General features: G+C 35.2%; 1 protein-coding gene across 4 annotated transcripts in view; it reads right to left on the reverse strand.

Annotated features, from left to right (window-relative positions):
* Window positions 1-22,010, reverse strand: part of LOC127966211 (tetratricopeptide repeat protein 28) — a 264,693-nt gene that overhangs the window by 22,346 nt on the left and 220,337 nt on the right. For all 4 annotated transcript variants that reach the window (XM_052567045.1, XM_052567044.1, XM_052567047.1 and 1 more), the window contains 5 exons: window positions 17,674-18,197; window positions 10,964-11,073; window positions 5,507-5,636; window positions 4,346-4,564; window positions 963-1,140 (listed from right to left, as the gene is read on the reverse strand). In XM_052567045.1, coding sequence (XP_052423005.1) covers window positions 963-1,140; window positions 4,346-4,564; window positions 5,507-5,636; window positions 10,964-11,073; window positions 17,674-18,197 — 1,161 coding nt within the window. The remainder of the gene's footprint in view (window positions 1-962; window positions 1,141-4,345; window positions 4,565-5,506; window positions 5,637-10,963; window positions 11,074-17,673; window positions 18,198-22,010) is intronic.

A 22,010-nucleotide genomic window follows, 5' to 3' on the forward strand; every position in this document is an offset into this window, starting at 1 on the left:
AGGAAAAGTAATAGATTAATTTATGGCAATACTGCACCTCAAAAACCTAAATCATAAAAGGAGTTCTGACCTTTGTCTAAAAAAAATAAGTCTTGGTTGCCTTTTTCTCGATCACGCTTTAGAAATCATCAGACAATTATATATCACTTGAAAACTTAAAATATAAAAATTCATCCTTTGAAACCCATTTTAAATTCAAACATTGCATTACCATGAAAATAGTACATCAAAGTAATATTACAAAATGTTTTCAGACATGAATTATAAAAATGTAGGTTGGATTTCAAGTCTCTGTTCACAAATGTGAGTGACAGTTAACAGGTTAAACATTACAAAAAATTATAAATAATACTGTACTATATTGTTATTTTGTTTTTTTTAAATAATGAGCAACATCCAGGCAACACCCTAGAAACCACCTAACAATGCTCTAACAAACAGAACACCCTAGAAACCACTTAGCAACAGCCTAACAAACAGTAAGAACACCATAGCAACCCCCTAGCAATGCTCTAACATTCAGTGAACCCTTGAAATCACCTAGCAACACCCTAACAAACATTAAGAACACCCTAGAAACCACCTAGCAACACTGCAACATTATTACACCCTATTAAACCGTAGCAAACTCTTAGCAATGCCCAAACAAATATCTAGTACACCTTAGCAACCACCTAATCATCCAGTACACCCTAGCAACCAACAAGCAACAGCCTAACATCCAGTATACCCTAGCAACAACCTAGCAAAGCCCAAAACACTTTAGCAACAACCAAGCAATGCCCTAGATTACATCATCAGAATACATCAGTTGAGAAACTCCTTTTAAACCATAAATAACAGTCAGAAATGATTTGAATATATTTAATAAATGAATGGAATATGAAGTGGAACATAAAAGGTGACCTGACAACAGAATGTAGCTGCGGTGTGTATGGAGGCTGTGTGACTGAAGCATTCACCTGCTGTAGTATGAATCCACACCCAGAGCTTCCCGAGCGTTACTGATGTGCTGCTCCAGAGACGAGCCTCCACAGCTGCCACCCGCGGGCACAGAGCCACCGCCGCCCTCCTGGAAGTCTGACGTACTGCCATCAGACCCGCCCTCGCCCAGATACACCTCGTGAAACTTCAGGATACCTGTGAGACGGAGAGCAGAGATGAAATCTGGAAGATAATGGTGATCATGGTGAATATTGCTGCTGGTGAGGTTTTATAAGAGCTTTCTGATTTCACAAATGGTAAAGTTCAATCTTTAAATGATCAAACTTAAAGGTCAGATGTAAAAGACGATCATCCAGTGGAGTTCAGACTGGACCGAATGCTCTCAAACTCCTGAGAGCGTCAGTGGTTCAGACACAACGCACATGCTTTGGGTAATAATGAAGTTAGAATAACGTATAGAGTCACGAGCAAGGTCAGCGCTCTCCTGCGAGAGGCTGAAATGTTGTTAGGTGAATATTGTAAATGAGCAAAAGCACTCCACGCTTTCAGACATACGTCTGTTTCATTGCAAGAGCTTGTCTTTCTGTTACAAAACCCAGACGTTGGAATAAATAAATGAGCATTAAGTCCACAGAGATGAAGATGTGTGCATGTCCAGGGTCTCTCAGTATACTAAAACTAAAATAGAAATGATTTTTAAATATTTTAAAAGTCTTTTATAAAAAAAAAAAAAAAAATCTGAAACTAAAAGTATGTTGCATAAATATATACACAAAAATACATTATCAATAAATACATATAAATAAAATTGTTGGCTTAATATTTAGCTTTAATATGACTATGAAAATAAAAATAAGCAAACAAATATAAAATCTGAAAAAGGGGGATAAACAAATACAAATATAAAATATGCATTTTTAAAATATAAAATGTAATATAATAAAACCAAACACACACACACAATTTTTCCCATATTATTATATATTTAAAACAATAAAATAAAATAAAATTAACAAAATGTAAATGTAATATAAACTCATGATGAAAACGCTCTAAATATATATATATATATATATATATATATATATTTAGAGCGTTTTCATCATGAGTAAATATAAATATAAAATGTAAATATGTTATATAAAAATACAAACATACATAAACCTTAAAGAAAAAATACATCACAAATATACAAAACATATTTCAAACATTAAAAAAATCTGAATATACTATAATATAATTAAATATATGCATGTCCGTAAAACTGAAATTTAAATAAGTATTAAAATTAAACAGCATTAAAATAAAAACTGCACAACGGTAACACCTTAGTGTGTGTTTCAGGAGTGTGTGGTTGTGAGGGTGGGATTACAGAGGCAGGTGGTACTGCCGCTTTGCATTAATTCACAGCTTTTTACCAGCTTCACCAAACCGCAGGCGGCACAATGAAGCCGCGGGGGAACAGAAGGTGTGAGGAATACGACAGCGACAGACACACCGATCAACTGAGAATGTGTGTGTGTGTGTGTTCCTGACATGGAGATTTGATCAAATAATTGTTTCTTTGTTGTAGGATGTGGTTCAACCAAACTTTTCCAGTAAATGGCTTAAAATAGCTGACATCAGATTTTGATAGCTTTTAAAACAGTATTTTTTTTTTTATTAACTTCTTTTAAATAAGATTATTAAAAAATAAAAATAAATGAATACTCATCTGGTTTAGCTTGAGATGGTTTAATGCTATATATTAACACTTCCAGATGCACTAGTCAAATGAAATGCATAAAATGGTCCAGAAATGTATCTTTACACGTGAGAAAGGCATCAGTTTCACAGATCAGTGTGTGTCGTATTGATCTGTTGTGAGTGTAAATGTGTTGGTCTGTGTTCAAACAGACAGACAGAGTCTCAGCGTGTCTCCGGATCGGGCTCTGATCAACTGTTCAGATGTGTGCTGTGTCTGTCTGACACCTCCATCACCCCACACACACACACACACACACACACACACTACTGCAGGCTTTAATACGATTCCCATGGAAAACATAGAAAGAATAGCTGAATCAAGTTATAAAAATTGAATTTACTTGATGCAAAATGCCACATAATTTGGCAAAAAATTTGGATAAATAAATCAATAGCAGGTCTACACAACTGATAAAACTGCAATAAGAAAAAAATTAAAAAAGACAACACAGAGTTTCTGATTTTCTGATTAAGATTTTAGATTAATTAAAATGAAAAAAAAAATGGACATGTTTCTTTTTTAATAATAATATTGTATTCCGAAATAGAAGGATTCAATTTGACAAAAAAAAATTAATTTGAAAATAAAATAAATAAATAAAAAGATTTCATAGGCCCCTAAACATTTTTATTTGCTAAATATTTAATACATTTTGATTAAACTGTTTAAGACATGCTTATTGTTTATTAAAATTTAACTTAGAAAAAAAAAATTACAAAAATTTTAAGTAAACATTTTTTTTAAAAGAATTAAACAGAATAAAAAATAAGATTAGGATGATAAAAGCTTTACTTTTATTAAACATAAATAAATTGTTGTTAAATCATGTAAGTTTTTTAATTTACTTAAAATTAATTAAACATACCTTATGATTGCTAAAACATAATAAAAACTGAAAATGTAAGAAAAAGGAAAGAATTGAAAATTATATAATATATATATACACACACACACACACACATTTTTAATAAATTGTGGTTAAACTGTTTAATACATGTTTTTTTGTTTACTAAAACTTAACTGGAAAAATACAAAAATTTAAACCAGAAAACAGAATTCGAAAAAACAACAACAACATAATTTCAGAAACAAATTAAAACGATTTCATAGTAGCAAGAAACTTAACTTCTTTGAAACATTTTTAAATAAATTATTGTTAAATAATGTAATTGCTATCATTTTAATTTCGCATGGTTTATGATTACTAAAACGTTATTGAGAAAATGAAAAATTAAGTAAAAAGAAAAGAAAATGAAAGACAATCTAGAAAATTTCAAACAAGAGAAAAAAAAGAAAGATTTCATAGGGACCTAAGATAAAAAAAAAAAATTCTAACACTTTTAATACAATTTTAAATATAAACATTTTTTATGATTTCTATTAATCATACTTTTTTTTATTATTACTAAAATTAAAACAGAATAATGAAATACAACAGCAAAATAAAAACAGAATACAGAAAAATGAAAAAAGAACAAATCTGAATCTGGGAGAAAGAGGACATACTTCATATGGCCCTTCAACCTCTTTTGTGATATTTCTTTAAGACCGCATATAGTTATGAAGAACGTTTCTTGTTATTTAGGCTTGTGCAAGGGCATGTTGGGAGTTCACTAATCAACCCTTAGTGAGGTTTGAACCCGAGTGTCTTACCGGAGCCGGGGGCCAGGAGCCAGCTGTACAGGTATCCTGCGGCCAGAGAGAAGTAGAGCACCAGGGCCCTCTGCCCGTTCACAGTGTCCAGGATGTGCTCCACCGTCACGGGCGTGTAGGGGTCAGAGTCCTGCTGACCCGTCTGTCTCTCCACCAGCAGGTCAGCAAAGGCCCGAGTGCGTCCACGCTCCGCCACGGCCAGAGCTTCATCATGGTGACCTGAGCAGAGGTCAGAGGTCAGCGCTGGTCTTCATAAACCCATCAATACATGCAAGCACTTCTCATTTTATCTCCAGAGGTCTCGGAGCGTTTAGTGCATATGCAATGAACTGCAGGCCAAAGAAAGCAGGGATTTCATGATTGTTCATCATAAGGGCCAAAATAAAATTGATGCTTTATGTTCATCACATAAAGCCATTATATAACTTCAGAAAACTAGCATAGGAGCTGCTTTTATTGTGTTTTCATGATGCTTTTTGGATCTTGCCAGCCTTTGTATGCATTTATTATATGAAAAAAACAAAAAATAGATCAATATATACACTACCATGAAAAAGTTTAGGTTAGTAAGATTTTTCAGAAAGGTATTGATTTTATTTTTTAAGCAAGAACACATTAAAATGCATAAACTTTACAGTAGAGACATTATAATGTTATAAAATATTTATATTTCTAATAAATGTGGTTCTTTTAATATTTTTTTCTGTATCTTATTTGATAAAAAAAAAAAATTGTAATTTTTTTTATCTAAAAAGGTATCAGTTTCCCTTAAAAATATGGAGCAGCACAAATGTTTTTTTTTTTTTTTTTTGGGTGTGTTTTTTTGTTTTTGTTTTTTACGACAAAAACTCATATTTTAATGGCCATTTTTTATCTAAAAGTCCTCAAAAAACATCAACTTTCTTCAGAAGCAACATAAAATATATTATATAAGTTAAATAAAAACAAGTGAAAAATCAGCCAGTGCAGTAAAAACATCAAAAATGATTTCATTAAGAAGTCACATGTTGCAGTGTAGCCACATAACAAGCATTTACTTGCTTTACTTTGCTGTAAGAACTGTACGTTAATCCTTACATATGCACACAGATGAGCTGTTCTGTGCTCTGAATGGATAATGTATGACATAAACAGGAAGAAATAGGAGGAGGATATTTATACCGAGGCTGACAAGGACCCTCTGGAGAGCCTGGTACGAGGAGGTCTGCAGGTCGAACAGAGACAGCTTGTAGTCGGTGCTGTGCTGCGCTTCATGACGAATGGTCTCGAACAGAGCCGACGCACGGTACAGCTGTAAGGCAAAAACAAGACTTTCTGAGTTACTCACACATGTGTTAATAATAAAAGCACTGACCTGCCCTGCCACCGAAACACTGGCATGTGTGTTATCACGCTACAGAGAAACATGACGCCCAATGAGAGCAGTGCATTTGAATGCAGTGCTCAGATGAGGACAGCAGGGGGCAGCAGACCTCCACACATAAAACACACCAGTTTCTTTAGCCTTTATTCACATCACAGCAAGTGGAGATGAAACACTTATCTGTCACACGAGCCTTAGAGCAACATAAAACCAATCCAAGCACACGGACGTCTCCACAGTTGTGTTTGCAGTGGAAATAAATGAAGTCTGAATCACAGAGACTGCAAGTCACAGCGTCATTGCCGGCCGGTCTGGTTCTCGTTCAGCGATCGAAAGTGTGAGTTTGTGTGTGGTGTGAGTGATGTGGTATTTCTGGCTAATGATAAGCTCACGTTCACAGCGTATGTCTGACAGACTCGCCGACGCTGTCAGGGAGAAAACCAGCGTGCAGTCTTGACGTACGACTAGAGAACAAACAAAAGTAGCGATGCTATAACTTTACATTTTGAAATAATGCAACAGAAATGCTTTCAATGTACATTTTTCTAGCTGCAGACAAATATTGTAGTTATGAGCTACCAAATGCTATTTTTCATCACATTGTGTTGCACATGCAATAATTAAACGCACTCTTTCCTCTCGACTTGTTTTGAGATGTTTGATTCATTTTAGCTGGTTGATTCACTGGCATGGTTCATATACATTAAATGGAGATTCACATATGATTTACAGATCAAATATATGAATTAATGGTTAAATAATTCACTGACGAAATAAACAATTCACTTACAAAATACATTATAAATAAATATATGATACGCTATTCAAATAAACAATAAATTAACTAAATATATGATTCACTAATCATGCAAAATGATTCGATAAATGAAATTCATGATTTACAGATTAAATAACATGATTCAATAATTAAAAAAAGGATTCACCGATTAGATAAATGATTCACTATTCAATTAAACAATAAATAAACTAAATATATGATTCATTAAACAAACGATTAAATAAATGAAATATGATTTTATATATTTCAGATCAAATACAATGATTGACACGTCACTGATCTTATAAATTATTACTATTTAATTAAATGACTCATTAATCAAAATTCACATAAAACACATAATTTACAGATCAGGTATATGATATAATGATTAAATAAAAGACTCAAGGGACAAAGAATGTCAACAATCAACAAAGTCTTCCTTTTTTAATCTAAATATTTAGTAAAAGCTTGTGTTTTCAGTTCAATTTAATGCAGTCCCTTTAATTTATACGTCACTATGCCAGAAAAAAAAACAGTTTACTGCAGAATTAAACCACATCAGCTAATAATTACATATTTATCAAGATATTGTCTCATTAAATAGCTCAGTGTATTTCTAGCCAGCAATATTAACTTTCTTTTCCCATAAAATATGTAAATACTCCTAAAGCAACAGAAATGAACTCCACAAGCAAACGTACACGCTTAAAATTGCATAAAAGTAATAAATTGTTCTAATAAAATACATCTATAAATTATTTTTTTTCTTTTCTTTACACCCCGCTGGCAAATATTTGCTTCTTGTTTTACACACAAATAAATCTAAATTTAGTGGGATTAAATTCAATTACACAAGAGAAATATTAATATCTTATGCAATCTGCGCCAAGCAAATGTGTCTTGTTTACAGAGTATTGAGATATTTTTACTGCTAAACTAATCAACAATACTGTTGAATGTGTTGGACTGTAGATGTGATGCTGTCCTGAGGAGTAGCGTCCCCAGTGCTGCCTGATGTTGCATGTGTGAGTATTTATGTGTTTTCTTCCAGATGTGTTTGTTTGTGTGTGTCCGAGCATGTGTGTGTGTGTGTGTGTGTGTGTGGAATGCAGCATTTCTCAGGGGTTCGCTGCAGAGAGCCCTTCATCAGCATACAACACGACCAGCCTGCAATCAATTAAGAGCGGAATGCATCAGCACACACACACACACACACACTCCATCTGCAATCTGCAGCGCTCCAGAACTGTCTATACATCACATACACACACACACACATACACACCAAACTGAGTCACCAGGGAGGAAAGCCATGAAAAGCTACTATTACTACACTCACAAAACACACACACACACACACACACACACATGCTGTACTATCAGCTGACTCGAGTTTCTTTTCATTTTCTCCACTCTACGGCCTGAAACTCTCTTTAAACGCAAACACAAATGCACATTCACAGGAGTGTGTACATACTTAAAGCTTTCATGTGTCATTTGGAAGTAATAGTTTGACCAAAAATGAGCATTTGCTGACACCCTCACACCCTAGATGATGTAGCTGAGTTTGCTTCTTCATCAGATTTGGAGAAATGTAGCATTGCATCACTTGCTCACTAACGGCTTCTCTTCAGTGAATGGGTGCCGTCAGAATGAGAGTCCAAACAGCTGATAAAAACATTATAAAAACACACACCACTCCAGTCCATTGGAGAAGTGAAGACAAAAGCTGGGTGTTCGTAAAACAAGCCCGTTATTAAGATGTTTTTAGCTTCAAACCATCTGTTCCAGTCCTTTATCCATAATATTGCTTTCTCCAGTGAAAAAGGATCAAGAGAGAAATAAGCACAGATCGAACACCATTTACAAACGGAAATAGTTCAAAACAGCTCTAAACAAAAATGTTGATGTGAGAAGACAACAGGAAATTGACTTCAATTGTATGGATTACGGACTCCTATTTTAACCAGAAGCAACATTTTAACGTAAAAAGAAAACTTTGTGATGGATTTGTTTCTTCCAAACACACAACCTTTGGCTTCTCGAGATGTTAACTGATGGACTGGAGATGTTTGGATTATCGTGATGATTATCGGACTCTCATTCTGACGGCACCCATTCACTGCAGAGCATCCATTGGAGACATTTCTCCAAATCTGATGAAGACACAAACTCATCTACATCTTGGATGACCCGAGGATCTATGTAGAGACAAAAAGCCTAGCACTGCGACAGTGAGTTCTGCATTGGCAAACATCACTCATATTTATACACTTTTTCCACTTACTGAGCCAAGAGAAAGAATTGAAACATTATTTTTTATTTTATTTTTTTGCTGGTCCAAAGGAAAAATGTCACCGAAGTGATGTCTCCTTGTGAGATCTGGATGTTTTAACAAAAGCGGCACCCATCTACACGTCTCTGATATGATCGTGTAGCACGTGGCGTGTTTGTTTGACTGACAGCTGCTTCCAGACTCCGTTCTGACGGTTTCTCGCTCTTTCAGACTGAACTGAAGCACGTCCCTCCCCTATGGCACAGCTGCCTAATTGAGAAGACTGGCTGCACGATGATCTAAACACATTATCCTCTAATCTTCCGTCTCCCTGTAGACGGTCGGCACATATGTGATCAGCCTCTCCTTCTCCACGCCAGAGACCCGAGACGTGAGGGAGAGGAACAATCTAGAGCTTCCTCCCCAGACGGCCATGATGTGATCCGAGCAGACGATTACAGAGACGACTACAATCACTGTCACCGTCTGAGACGACGACGACGACGACCTCCAGAAATCATAAAATAAATCAAATCAAATCTGTCACTTTGAGCTCAAGAATAATCTCAGGGGTTCAGTAAGACCTCAGGCTGGTTTTATGTTATTGATTGAAAAGTGCAGTCCACAAAGCAAGCCTAAAATATCTCAGGAAAACAAACAGAGATGACTAATTCAGATCAGAAATACACTTTATATTACTACTCGATGTGTTTTATACCATTATAAGCATGTCTATTTTTTCCTAAGATATATTCCATTAAAAAAAACTTTTTATATTAATTTATCTATGAGGCATCAAATACAGATTTATGGGCGTTTAAATTTAGAATAGATAATTAAAATGTTAAACTAGACCAGAATAGATAAACATCAAAAACTGAATGATATTTACTACAGTTCAAATGTTTGGGCTCAGTACAACTTTTTAATGTTTTTGAAAAAAAGTATCTTCTGCTTACCAGGGCTGCATTTATTTGATCAATAATCTAGTAATATTGTGAAATATTATTACAATGTAAAATAACTGTTTTCTATGTGAATACAATGTTAAAATGTAATTTATTCCTGTGATCAAAGTTGTATTTTTCAGCATCGTTCCTCCAGTCTTCAGTGTCACATGATCCTTCAGAAATCATTCTAATATACTGATTTACTGCTCAAGAAAAACTTTTATTATTATCAACGCTGAAAATGCTTCATATTTTAGTAGAAACCAATTCAGGATTCTTTGAAGAATAGAAAGTTCAAAGGAGCAGCAATGTATTTGAAATAGAAACCTTTTGAAACAATATAAATATCTATAATGTCACTTTTGATCAATTTAATGCATCTTTGCTGAATAAAAGTATTAATTTCTTTAAAAAAAGAAAAAATCTTACTGACCGCAGTGGTTTTAAACAATAGCGTATATATAAAAACTTAAATCTATATCATTTTTTAAACATGTTTATTGCAGTTTTGGTTGTAGTTATTTCAGTACATCAATCAAAACTAAATTCAAAAAAAAAAAAAAAAAAAAAAAAAAAACAGAAATATAAATTTATATTTTTAATACTAATTAAATTAATACAATTGATTTTATTATAACTATTTTAAATATAATATAATATAATATAATATAATATAATCTAATCTAATATAATAGTTACTTTAGTACATTCATTTACTAAAATGAGAAATATTCATCTGACATTTTACAATTAAAAAATATAATTAAAAAAGTATTTTATATCAGTTAAAGTTTATTACATTATTATTATTTTTTATGCTGTTAGCTGTAGATTTAGTTGACTTTCAGCGGTGCGGAGCGGAGCAGCGATTCCTCAAGCAAACCTTGAGCTGAGGTGTGTGCTGATGACGAGGGTCTGGATTGGGCTGACAGGCCTGAATCAATTAGGGCTAAATACAGAGGGTGTGTGTTTGTGCAGCTCGCCTCCCTGAACAGAAGATTCGGCCTCTTTGTTTGCCTCACAGAATGATGAAGTCACAAGTAAAGAGTCCGACGGTGAGGACAAGTGCGCAAACATCCGAAACACACACACATGCATCCGCCGACTGGCACATCATTAGAAGAAGCAGAGACAGTGGAGTTCTGTCAAGAAGAGCGTTCATGAGCATCCTGTGCATCTGTGCGGAGACTGCAGGAAATTGGCTGTGTGTGTGTGTGTGTGTGTGTGTGTGTGTGTGTGTGGACGGTACCTGGTGCTGGGATTCCTCCAGATTGCCGCTGGCCCACAGCGAGAGCCCCAGACGGTGTCGGATCTTGGCCTCGTCCTCCCGACGGCCCAGCTGCTCCGCTAGACGCAGACCTGAGACACAAAACACACAGAAAAATGCTTTCCAGAAAGAGTTTTCACTTAATACTTCACAGGAAAACAACCATTTATTGATCTACGCCACTTGTTTTAATTTAATAAAAAAAACTTTAAGTTTATGTGTCTTCACTTTGAGGCAATATAATATCATACATATATCAAGCATTCCTAAAATGCTAGATGACTAAATGTAATGTACAATATTCAAACAGACATTTAAACTAATGCTTTCAAGTTAATTGGCAAAACTGAGCAAAAACAGACAATATTGTGTTTATTTTAACAACACTGATTTGACAAAAAATAGTCATAAAAAATGCCATTAAAGTAGTTGATTAATCAAACATACTGTATTTGGTAACAAAGTACGGTTGAATATACTGTATATGAACACAAATTGCATTTGATCTACATTTCTAAATTTTTGTCTTTTTTCCTTTCTTTTTTTTTGTGAAAACACATTTTAATTTTACTCTACTAATGACATTTTTTTGAAAGAAGAAAATACTTTCATTCAGTGAGGATGCATTAAATTATTCAAAAGTGACACTACGCACTTTTTTAATGTTACAAAAGTTTTCAAATAAATGCAACTCTTTTGAGCTTTCTATTCATCAAGGACTCCTAAAAAATGGATCATGGTTTCCACAAAAATATTAAAACATACATTTGATTAACTGGGACTAAATTACATTTTAAAATATGTTGTATTCTCTGATTTCTTCTTGTTTCTCAGGATGAAAGAAAATCATATGGGTTTGCAACGACATACACATATATATATATATATATATATATATATATATATATATATATATATATTTTGGATGAACTATTCCTTTAATAAAAGCATAATCAAAACTCTCAGGACTTTTAAGCAAGAAGTGGTTAAAATCGGTTGAAAGCATTTAAATTCATATTTGCAGCTCTCTGAAATGAATCATCCTTAAATAACATTCCCTTGTCTTTTCTTCCTCCTTACTCTTCATTGTCTCTGTTTTCATGTTTTTCATCATCAATCTTTGACACGGCTGTCGGGACGCTCTGGTATTTAGGTCTCATCAGCCACTGATCTGAAGAAAAGCCTCAGAAATGATTTTTCTCATTCAACACAGACTTTAATCACCGTTTCAATCCCACTTTGATTCCTCCGTCTCAGTGAAGTTCAAACTCAAAACAAAAGAAACGTACGGTAAAACACACCATCTACACCACCGCATCGATCTGAATTACACATGCATACATACGAGAGCATGTCTCTAATTGGTAAACAGTGTTATTTTACACTAGTTTGACCTTAATCTTTGAGACGCTCTCATTATTTCTGACAGGAAGCACACTTTTGGCAGTCAGATAATGAAATAATCAAAGGTCTTGCATTGTGGAATACACTAATTCTCTGGCTGTATATTATAGGAGGTTATTGTAAGGACACAGAAGATTTGCATCATGCACACAGAATACATACTACATACTGCAGCAACACTAGAAACAATACGTTATTTGAAATGTAATTTATGTGAATTACTGTATCCCACAGTGTGATAAATGGATGGCAATATCAACTGTGAGTTTATTGGCTCATTATTTCATTATACCGCCAAAGGTTGCATTTGAATGATTATAAATGTGCAATAACTTTTTATATCTGAGATGATCATTGCATGCTATATACTATGTTTCACATACTAGGGCTCACTCATAAAATGCAAGCTTATTTGTATAGCCAAAGTGTAACACTGAACTGAATGCAACAACCATTTAATAAAGGTTTTAGAAATAAAAATGTGTAGCAAAAGAAAAAAGAAAGAAAGAAAATACATCTAAATTAGGGCTGGGATAAACTATTATTTTTTAAACGATTAATCTAGCGATTATTTTTTCTGTGCATCGATTAATCTAACGATTCATTTTTCCAGACCAATTCGATTTCAATTATCTCCCCATTAAAAAAATTGAAAAAATACAGTAACCAGTGTAAACTTGAGGGCTTTAAGCTAATAGAGAGAGTGCTTTTCCAAAAAAAATAAAAATTAACAGTGGGAGCCAGCAGCCTGTCATGGAGAGAAAAAAATCTCTGAATGCTCCACGTGAAACTTTGGCGTTCCGCCCTTTTTCTATCGTGTCTAATGATTTTGATTAATATGCACGAAGAGAGAGAGAGAGAGAGAGAGAGAGAGAGAGAGAGAGAGAGAGAGAGAGAGCAAGATAGCGCTCGTGTAGTTTGAAGACTGTGAGTGTGCGAGTGCGCATGAAACTTTGGTGTTTCACCCTTTTTCTATCATGTTTAATGATTTTGATTAATATGCACGAGGGAGAGAGAGAGCAAGAAGCGCTCGTGTTGTTTGAAGACTGTGAGTGCGCACGCAGAGGTGGTTTCTCTCGTACGCGCCCTGTCAGGCGTCACTCACCGATCAAATAAGGCTTTGACAGCCGCCAAAAAAAAAAGATCAATGCAGAAAAACCCCTGGATTGGTTATATATTGTTGTACAGAATGTTGATCCGGCCATCGCGTATATTCAGCGCACATAAGGTAAACGTTTTGCAAACGTTTTTTAGAGAAATAAAAACAGGTCGACGAATCCATGCGCATATTACGTTGACGTCATCGATGACCTCGACACGTTGTCCCAGCCCTAATCTAAATATATCAATGAAGTAAATAGAAATGTAAAATAAGAAATATGCATGAACAAAAAAAAAACAGATATGTAAAATAAAATGTATATAAAAAAATGTAATAAAAATAAATATCAAATAAAAAAAGTACATTGTACATAAATAAAAATGTAAAAGATGTATATATAAATATACAAAATAAATACAATGAAATTATAAAAAAACATATGTAGATACAAACAGAAATATAAAAAAATGTGTTAACTGTAAATGTTAATTGCAAAAATAAAAATGGCTTTTGTTAAGTCATATTGTCTATTTGTCTGCATTAATTTCTTTACTGCCGTTTTTACAAACGGAAATAAAACAAAAATAAAATAAATAAAAATGTATATAAATAAAATAATAAATAAAATATGTATAAATAAAGTCAATTGTAAAAGAAGTGTAGAAATAAAATAAATAAAAATATTATGTATATGTATATATAAATCATCAATCCCCTTCAGTGGGACACACAACGAGCAGCACCTGACATTCTAGCGTTCATCTGCACACACGTGTCCATCTCTACACAACTCTAATCTTTCCTCTCGTCTGCCGCTCGCTCGGGGGCCGCTCTCAGTTAATTGGCTGTCGCGGAGGGACGCGGTGGCCTTTGGTGTAGATCCTGTGAGGCGGGATACGCAACTCTCTGGCCTTTTCCCATTCTCTCAGTGAGGTAATTGTCAAAGTCCTGGATGAAGGTGATTAGAGCACCGTCTGAGCGAATGGCCGCCCGTGAGCTGATCTGTTCCTGACGGCTTCCCAAAGTCATTTCAGAAAGACCAGTAACCAGTAATTCAACTACAAACCCTTCTAGTCTCATCATGTACGGGCGAGCGCTCTCTCCGTGAATACGCCTCAAATGGGATTATTATAGCGACATACGGCTCGATTGATAACACGCTCCGGTTCAGAGTGGCACCAGAAGCCAAACAAATGAGCTGAATCTCAATGTACTCTTGTGGGAGCGAAGCACCAGATGTCTCTCTGAGTGTGTAAACATGAGCTTCAGAGGTTTAAATGTCACATTTAAACCTCAATCAACAACTTCACGACAACTTTATGGCTCGTTTCCACTGAGCGGTACAGTACGATTCGGTACGGGTAACCCTGATCAGGCTTGCGTTTCCACTGCCAATAGTACCCTTACTTGGTAGGCGTGGTGTATGCTGGAAAGTAACGATACACGATGAATGCGACAATAAGGCAAGGCAAGACCAATGTGCTGTACAGATTCTAAAAACATAAATAAGCAAACAACATATACACAAAAAACATTTCACACATAACAAAATATCACTGAATAGCATTTTGCAAAAAAGCCTGGGAGAATTAATTAGTTTTTAAAAAGGACTTAAATGACACCAGTGTGGAGGCAGTTCTTATCAGTAAAGGTAAACTATTCCAAAGCCTTGGGGCCACTACTGCAAAAGGTCCCCCCACTGTTTGCGTCTCGACTTAGGAACAATCAAAAGTTTCTGTTCAGAAGACCTAAGACACCTTGATGGAGTGTACGGTTGCAACAGATCTGAAATATAAGATGGAGCAAGGCCGTTTAAAGATTTAAAAAACAAACAGCAAAATTTTAAAATCAATTCTATAATGGACCGGCAACCAATGCAAAGATAACAAAATGGGAGTGATATGATCCTGTTTCGGAGAACCAGTTAACAACCTTGCAGCGGCATTTTGGATAATCTGTAGTCGTGAAAGGGTGGACTGACTAATACCTATATACAGGGAATTACAGTAGTCCAAACGGGAAGACACAAAAGCATGCATCACTTTTTCACAATCACAAAAGGATAAAAATGGTCTAATTTTTGCCAGTGTTCTTAGTTGAAAAAACTCTGAGCGAACAACACCATTGATCTGCTTATCAAATTTCAAGGCATAATCAAAAATTACACCAACATTTTTTTTTACCATGGATTTACCATAGATAGATAAAGGGCCTAAATCAATCTTAGTAGACCCAGATGCATTGGAGGTTGCAAAAACAATAGTTTCGTTTTTACTTTTATTTAAGTGCAGAAAATTCACAGCCAACCATGTCTTCAAGTCCTTTAAGCATGCGAGGAGAGGTTCTAAAAAGTTGCCTTTCTTCTTTACAGGTACATAGATCTGCGTATCATCAGCGTAGCAGTGAAACGATATACCATGTTTACTAAAGATAGATCCAACTGGCAACATATACAGTACAATAAAAACAGAGTAGGTCCCAAAATGGAGCCTTGTGGGATCCCACATGTAAGAGAGTTGATGATAAAAAAATAGCCCAGGGTAACTGAAAAGCTCCTATTTGTTAGATAGGACAATAAACACAACTCTGCCTCTTTTTTTGTAAATGTAAGTTTTAATGAACAATAATAGCCATTGTAAAAGTGAGGCTTATATAGGAAGAAATAAAGACAGTCAAACATGTGCTACAATGTTTGCGCTGTACTATGGTAAGGTTCAAACCAAATAATGTTAAACATAACTTTGTGCTCAGCAAAAACTATATGACCAGGAACAAATAATAGATTCATGAGACCACGAATGCCTGTTAAATATAGCCAACCCAAAACAAACTGTGTCTCATGTTTTATCACTACAGAGCCAGTGGCAAATGTCTTAAACAATTATATTCTCGCCTGTAAAACCTTAAACGCCTTAAACCGCCTTAAACCTACATTTCATGACACTTTAACAGTAATATTTAAAAAATTACACAGGTTTTTGGGTGCCGTTTCACAGACAAGGCGGCATATTGAGAAATGGCTAAATGGAGAAACGGTCTGGGTGAAAGTATTAAATCATAAAATAAAAGGTTATGTTGAATCCAGCCTTTTTTTTTTTAAATCACACTTTTTGCATAAACATACGTGGATGGAATCCTGACTCGACTAAGGCCTGGTTCACACGGGACGATTTTAAAATTGTCGGCCGATTTTCCAAACCTGAGAGACCCCACACATGGCGATAAAAAAAATCACGGGTCTAACAGTTTTGGTCGTTCAGTGTGTGGTGTGCAGCCACACAGCAATATCAACACATCACACACGAACCGATTTGACTCCCGAGCATTCCCAGGTAAGATGGGAAATCTCGCAAAATCCCTCAAGATCAAACGTGACTTCAGAGTAAACAATCATGGCTAATGAAGAGGATGCAGTGGCCATAGTTTGTGCTTTAACGGAAAAAAAACATAAGAAACACAAGAAAAGGCGATGGTGAAAGAGGTGGAGACAACGCGAGCATGGACTATACTTGCTACATCATGATATGGAAGTTGTTGTTTTATCTCATAGAAATGTTGTTACGTACTACACAAATTAATAACCATTGAAATAAACGTTCATATATTCGTTTCCATGTACTCTGGTGGACTGCAGTTGTGGATGTAGTTATGCCCATCGACTTTATTTGTATTTGTTATATTTGTTATATTATATGTATACTGTTTAGATTTTTTTCCCCGGTACTTCCTCACCGCTTCGTCACCTCGCTTTCTGATTGGCTACACGCCACAGTCCACAGGCTGCGTGATTGTTTGTCCTCGGGCGACACCACACACGAGAAGAAATCGGGCCAAATAAATCCAACATGTTGGATATCCCCGATTTGTGATCGGAGCGGTCCCGACGTTCTTCCGAGCAGAGGAGAGCAGTCTTAACACACCACACACGGCAGGAATATTTGATCAGATTATTTTACGGTATTCAGAGCATCCTAAGATTGTCGGAAGGGGTGAATCGGGGCTAAAATCTGCCTTATTATCCTGCCGTGTGAACCAGCCTTAAATATCAAAAAGACTCTTTTGACTTGTGACTGTAAACAACCACCTTAGCAACCACACAATAACATTCCAAATACCTTAGCAACTGAATAATACTGTTAATTTGAATTTGATATGGTTTTCTCACTAAACCTCTGTAGTATCTTACCTTCCTGCAGGTACATGACGGACTGTGAGTAGTTCTGCAGAGCGTGGTGTGTTCGTCCCAGGCTGCTGTAGGCCAGAGTTTTGGCTACCAGGTCGTTGGTCTGCGCTGCGATGCTCAGGTGCTGCTCCTGATACACCACGGCACGCTCGAAATTACCCAGCGACTCGTAAGTGACTCCCAGGTTCCCGTAGGCCCGTCCCTGACAGCTGCTGCTGCCCGTCTCCTCTGCGATCTGGAGGTCCAGCTGGTGAAACTGAAGGGCTGTGTCGTGTTCGCCCATCAGCTGGTACACAGCGCCCAGGCCACAGCTGGCATCACCCTCCAGCAGTCGATCTTGTGTGTCGCGGGCGATGGCGAGCTGCCGCTCCAGACAGGAGATGGCCTGCTCGTAGTTACCTAGCTGGCTGTGCAAGTTGCCCAGTTCTCCGTACGCCTGAGCTTTCCCCCCACACTCGCCCAGCTCATGTGCCACCACCAACCGCTTCTCAAAACACACCAGAGACTGCTGAAGGTTCCCCATCGCCCTGACAAACACAGAGAAGCACCATTAGACACACATTACACAGCTAAAAGAAGAATCTTTTTTAATGATAGTGAACAATCTGATTGGCTCAGACTCTATAAGTGTACAAGCAGTAAACTCATGAAAACAATACATACTGAAGTGTATAGCAAATCTCAACTGCATGTTTGTTTATTTTCACACACACGACACGAGATGACAATATCTAATAAATAATTACCACTATGATCATTATTACTACTACTACTAATAAAAATATATATTTTTTCTAAACAGTAAACAGATACTAAACTAAAATGTGGGGTAAAATGTAGGGATCCAGAATACTATATCAAGTCACATGGTAAATAAATAAAATGAATAAATAATTCTATATTAAAATGTGACTGATGTGTGCATTTTTTCAGTGCATTTCAGATTTTTTGTAATTGTTAAAAATTTCTAAAAACAACAGCATTATGATAAAACATGAAAATATTTAATAAATAATTATTAATATGAAATAAAATTGCTATTATTAAAATAAAATTCATTATTTTTTATAAAATTAATTTTATTTTACTATAATTCTACACATATAGTAGAAGAAGAGAAGATACAAAATACTGAAAAATCTGATCATTTTAAGATATTATTTTATTAATATTCAATTGATCTGTTCAATTGTGCATATATTTGCAATGTCAGTAAATAGTTTGTTTTACTGCAGCAATATGATAAAATATGACAATATATAATAAAAATGAATTGTAATAATTTCAACCAAATTACTATCAATCCTAAAATAAAATTGTTTTCTAAAAAAAGAAGAGAAGATCTAAAATAGTTTTGAAAAATATGTTTGGAGAAGCCACACTGCACACTGTTAATAATAATAATAATAATAATAATGATAGAATAATCTTTTGTCAGTGCTGCTAATATATATATATATATATATATATATATATATATATATATATATATATATATATAATGATTATTACAAAATGAGTAATAATAAATAATAATTACTAATACTACTAATAATAATTCCAATAAAATGATTATTTTTATTAAAATTAAACTGTTCTGTTAAGAAAATAATATATTCAATATATAAAATAATGAAGTTTTATAGGTATCCTGCTGCATAAAAATACATATGATTTTACTACGGTTAAATCTATCTAATGGCTTATTGCTAAAAGTGTGTCTGCTTCCAGACTGTAGCAAACTCACAGAAATAAGTGCAATGCAAATTTCATTTAGACTCCAATAAATTCCAGAATGTTTATATGCTGATTTCAAATTTGCGGAGCGATTTTGAGATTTATGTATTCCTTTTTACATGAACCTTCTCACATGAAACAGAATCTCATAAAACATAGTTCGTTGCTGCTAAAATACTGAATGTGAGGGATTCGCGATGGGCGTGTTTTAGATCGATATGAGCTATTCCAGCAACACACAGGTGGCAGGACAGAGCCCATGAAACTACATTTAGAAAGAGAAATGTAGTCCACACGTTCTCATGCGTCGGGAGAACGCGTTTGAAATGGGCTTTGGTACCTGCTCTCTGTGGAATAACAAAACCAGGCTTAATTCATACAGGCCAGGGACTCGCTCACTACTTAGGCAGCATAAAAGCGATGCATCATTACCCCTTGTTGTCCTGTCACTTGAAATTACAGCAACATCAGTCTTGTTGAAAGGCACTGCCTCATTTCAATATAAATTAAACACATAGCTTTTAACGCGAGCCTTTAATGAGGTTCTTGTAGGATTCTTCTTTGCTATCTGAGGTAAAGCTCCTCTCCACTGAGGGGAGTCCAAGCGCATTGTCACAACTGACCAGTGGTGGACAGTAACGGAGTAGCTTTACTTCGTTACTGTACTTAAGTACATTTTTCAAGTATCTGTACTTTACTGGAGTAGTTTTATTTTGAGCAACTTTTACTTTTACTTCACTACATTCCAAAGCATAAAATCGTACTTTTTACTTCACTACATTTCATAAAACATATCGTTACTCCCTATAATATATCACGTGCTCCGACACGCAGAAGCGGTGTCTGATTCATCATGAATGAACTGAGTCTTTTCAAAATAAACTTTTAAATCGGATCGCGAATCACATCAAACGATTCGTTTACGAATTAGAATGATCCGATTGCAGCTGTTCTGGTGTCGACCACTCACTGATTCAAATGAACCGTTTAGTGCGAGACTGCGAGTCCCCAGAAGTAAGAACCGGGAGATCTTGTGAGCGCGCGTGCGTCTGACGTTGCTAAAAGTAAGTTATTAATGTCGAAATTTTGGATTAATTATTGTAACTGAATATCATATTTAGGTCAAAACTGTCAGTTGTTTGGGGACTAAATCCGTTGTAAAGAGTGATCTATTTAAGCCCACTGAAATGCTCGAGTGCAGACGATGCAGACACATACATTTTAGGTAAAAAAAAAAAAAAAAAACAACAACAAAAAAACCTTAAAACAACACAGATTAAATACAATAACTCATGCATGTTCAAATTCACCGCTACCGTAATGTTAACAGTTTTATTAAAATGTCCTATGTGACGTCTGTTTTTATATTGTTTATCGACAGTAAAGTTATACATATGTATATTGTTTGGATTAACTAGACGAGTAGACAGACATGAATGTTCATCGTACTGAAAATAAGTAAATATTGTTAGCTGATGCTAAGTGTCTAGCTAACAAGCTTGTTGGTGCTAAGTTGATGTAATTTTTATAAATAATGTCCACATATTTTTATTCAGCCACCTATATATATATATATATATATATATATATATATATATATATATATATATATATATATATATATATATAGATTACATAATATAGATTACATCTGGTTAGAAAAGAAAGGATGTGATGTTCAGAACATGGTAACTACAGTAATTATCAGTGGGAAGATATGCACCCCGTTTGGCCAGATTTGAGAAGGAAAAAATCATTATGAAAATTTTTTTATTATTTTTTTCCTTAAAATGTTCTTCCTAACTTCAGGCCTTATTATCATGTCATATATACAGTACAGACCAAAAGTTTGGACACACCTTCTCATTCAAAGAGTTTTCTTTATTTTCATGACTATGAAAATAGTAGATTCACGATGAAGGCATCAAAACTATGAATATACACATGTGGATTATATATGGAATTATATACATAACAAAAAAGTGTGAAACAACTGAAGATATGTCATATTCTAGGTTCTTCAAAGTAGCCACCTTTTGCTTTGATTACTGCTTTGCACACTCTTGGCTTTCTCTTGATGAGCTTCAAGAGGTCGTCACCTGAAATGGTCTTCCAACAGTCTTGAAGGAGTTCCCCGAGAGATGCTTAGCACTTGTTGGCCCTTTTGCCTTCTGTCTGTGGTCCAGCTCACCCCTAAACCATCTCGATTGGGTTCAGGTCTGGTGACTGTGGAGGCCAGGTCATCTGGAGCAGCACCCCATCACTCTCCTTCTTGGTCAAATAGCCCTTGATGCCTTCAGTGTGACTCTACAATTTTCATAGTCATGAAAATAAAGAAAACTCTTTGAATGAGAAGGTGTGTCCAAACTTTTGGTCTGTGCTGTAACTTTGATGTTCTGTAAAACAACTAACTTTAAAATACTTTGTTCTTACTGGTAAAGATCAGATGGTCAGCTCTGTTTTCTCTCAGGTACATCACAGTGTAAGCTTCACAGTTAACATCACTCTCATCAACGTAGTCCATATCAACAACAAAAATATATCTTGACTCCATATAGTGGTTATTTTGAAAAAATCCAAGGTATTTTGAGCAGTAGGATTAT

The sequence above is a fragment of the Carassius gibelio genome, chromosome B10, assembly GCF_023724105.1.
Source record: "Carassius gibelio isolate Cgi1373 ecotype wild population from Czech Republic chromosome B10, carGib1.2-hapl.c, whole genome shotgun sequence".
Lineage (NCBI taxonomy): Eukaryota > Metazoa > Chordata > Actinopteri > Cypriniformes > Cyprinidae > Carassius > Carassius gibelio.